Below are 2,348 nucleotides of genomic sequence, written 5' to 3'. Positions count from 1 at the left end.
GGATGAAGGTTGGATGGATGAATAGATGATGGTTGATTGGATGGATGGATGATGGATGGATGGATGATGGATGGATAGATGATGGATGGCAAGTGGATGGATGAGTGGGTGGATGGATGAATGATGGATGGATGAGTGGGTGGATGGATGATAGATTAATGGATGGATGGAGACAGGAGGAAGAGAAAAGAGGCGTAAAATGTGTTATTAAAGCAGAAACCTCCGACATAAAAAGCTGCTTTCTGCTGAGATTGCAGGGTGAAATAGTACGGAGCTCCAGAAGTGTCAACAAGATAGAATTATAAAGGAGAAATTTGTTTTAATTGATCTTAAACCTGGGGATAATTTACTTATCTCTAAGAGAAATTCTACCAGGAGAATTTTTTCAATTTGAGCATTCTTGATTATTCAAATATTTCAATCTGATCTTACTGAAAGGCATTAATCAGAACCAGTGAAACAATAAAAAGGATCTGAAGGCCCTAAAAATAAAATGGCTTCTCTCAAATGAAACAAAGCATTGATTTGCTGATCAATCGGCCGGCCGATCGCTTGGTGCATTGCTAGTTCCTAAAACATCTTTCTTTGCCTCAGGGTTTGATTGTCTGCATGTCCATTAAACAGATTCAAGTCTGTTTATAAATCTGAAAATTGTTTTCATTTTCTTAGATGGCACTAATGGAGCTCTGTACAAATACTTTATCTGAATCATTAAACCAAGCCGGTGGGTGTGGCCTTACCGTTGTTTGTTAACAAGAGTAGGTCCTGACTGTGGCAGTGTCCAGCCTCTGTATAGACTGACCTCCTGTGTTTCCATGGCGGTCAAACCACATGCAGAGACATGCCGTTAGTCAGAGTGAGCAGATCAGCAAAGCCATTCAAGACGCATTAAGAGTTTCAAAAAGGCTCCTCAATCAGTAAGAGCTGCAGGAAGTTTTATCAACATGCAGGAAGACAGTTTGGCTCCTGCTGCTTACCGTCCATCGGGCTTCTCTTTGGCTGCATGGAGGGCGACGCCGCGCTGCTCGTCACTCTGAAGTTTGCAGGCAGGGTATCTGATGCGCCCAGCGGCATTCCCCTCATATCTTTGGGCCTGAACTTCTTCCTCCATGACGGGGCGCGGCGGAAGTTCTTATCGTCATCCTGGAGGAAAGATGGTGGAAGATTTCAGCCAGAGACGGGAAGCAGATCCTACAAACTTGTGTGAGTTTCTCACCTCCTCTACTTTCCTGTCAGCACCGATCGCCATCAGGCTGGTGTATTCCCGCTCTAGAGCTGCTCTGGCCTGCAGGTAAAGGAGAGAGGCTTTATGCTCTGAAAGATTTGAGTTTCCAGGATCGACTGCTCTCTTCAGCACATAAAACCTTAAGGAACTTTTGATTCCAGAACAACTCAACTCTGGGATCAAGAGCAGAATTTATGAAAAGTCTGCTGGTCAACGACTTGATTGACCAAGACAGAAGCAGATAACATAAGCACATTTAACAATATGTTAAATAAACCACATTTAATAGGTTCAACTTTTTCTCTAATTATTTTTCTCTAGTTTTCATTTCAATTAGATTATCATGATTTACTTCTTTGGGAATCTTTTCATTTGATTTTGGTCGTAAGCAAACCACTGTCTGGATGAAGTAATGAGTGGGTAAAAGTAGAGAAGCTGCAGAGAAGTGCGTTAAACTATGACTCTGTAGTTTGTATGATTCTGGTTTGCGTACCTGAGTGTTCTGGGTGGGGATCTGCAGCAGCAGAGCCAGCGAGTTGTGGTCGAAGCTTTCGTCCAGGGCGAGCAGCGCCCCGTGAACGCCGCTCTCATAAAGGTTGCTGCTGTACTCTTTGAGGCCGATGGCCTGAACCCAGCCGATCACGCGCTCGTTCGTCCAAACCAGCAAGTCTGAAAACAGGAAAGTTGATGATCAAAACCTGGGGGAAGTGCTGGTGTTCTGCACCGTGGTAGGTGGACTCTAGTGGGGTTTTTAGCTCCACATGAGGCCCAGCTTTCTTTTAAAGTTTCCTGCTATGTTCCTATGATCGTCTGATTTCTCTAAAACTGTGACGTTTATAGATCTTTGCAGAGATGCAGAACACAGCTTTGGACCAAACAGAGCTTATTCTCAGGTTAATCTGCTCAGATTAGTGAACATCTGGTCAGATAACTCAGAAATCAAAGCTCTAATTTGAACTAAAGTTGTTATTGAGTGATGAAGACTTAAATGTGGGAAGTTTATTTTTCTGAAGTGTCAAAGCATGTCTGTTGGACTGTGAGAGAGAGTGAAACCTTAGACAGTTAACAGGAAGGCTGAATGTTGGAAGTGTTTTCAGTTGCTCTGTCTCATATTTAATTAGAT

At 43.1% G+C, this 2,348-nt stretch overlaps 1 protein-coding gene across 1 annotated transcript in view; it reads right to left on the bottom strand.

Moving 5' to 3' along the window:
* The window catches only part of ppfia1 (protein tyrosine phosphatase, receptor type, f polypeptide (PTPRF), interacting protein (liprin), alpha 1), a 58,442-nt gene that overhangs the window by 2,500 nt on the left and 53,594 nt on the right, over positions 1–2,348 (bottom strand). The window contains exons 26-29 of the mRNA XM_015397328.1: positions 1,719–1,894; positions 1,217–1,285; positions 978–1,143; positions 741–805 (exon numbers count right to left, since the gene is read on the bottom strand). Coding sequence (XP_015252814.1) covers positions 750–805; positions 978–1,143; positions 1,217–1,285; positions 1,719–1,894 — 467 coding nt within the window. The 3' untranslated portion in view covers positions 741–749. The remainder of the gene's footprint in view (positions 1–740; positions 806–977; positions 1,144–1,216; positions 1,286–1,718; positions 1,895–2,348) is intronic.

The sequence above is a fragment of the Cyprinodon variegatus genome, unplaced genomic scaffold (genome assembly GCF_000732505.1).
Source record: "Cyprinodon variegatus isolate N-32 unplaced genomic scaffold, C_variegatus-1.0 Scaffold852, whole genome shotgun sequence".
Classification (NCBI taxonomy): Eukaryota; Metazoa; Chordata; class Actinopteri; order Cyprinodontiformes; family Cyprinodontidae; genus Cyprinodon; species Cyprinodon variegatus.
Note: the sequence above shows the minus strand (reverse complement) of the source record. Positions and strands in the feature narration are given on the sequence as shown.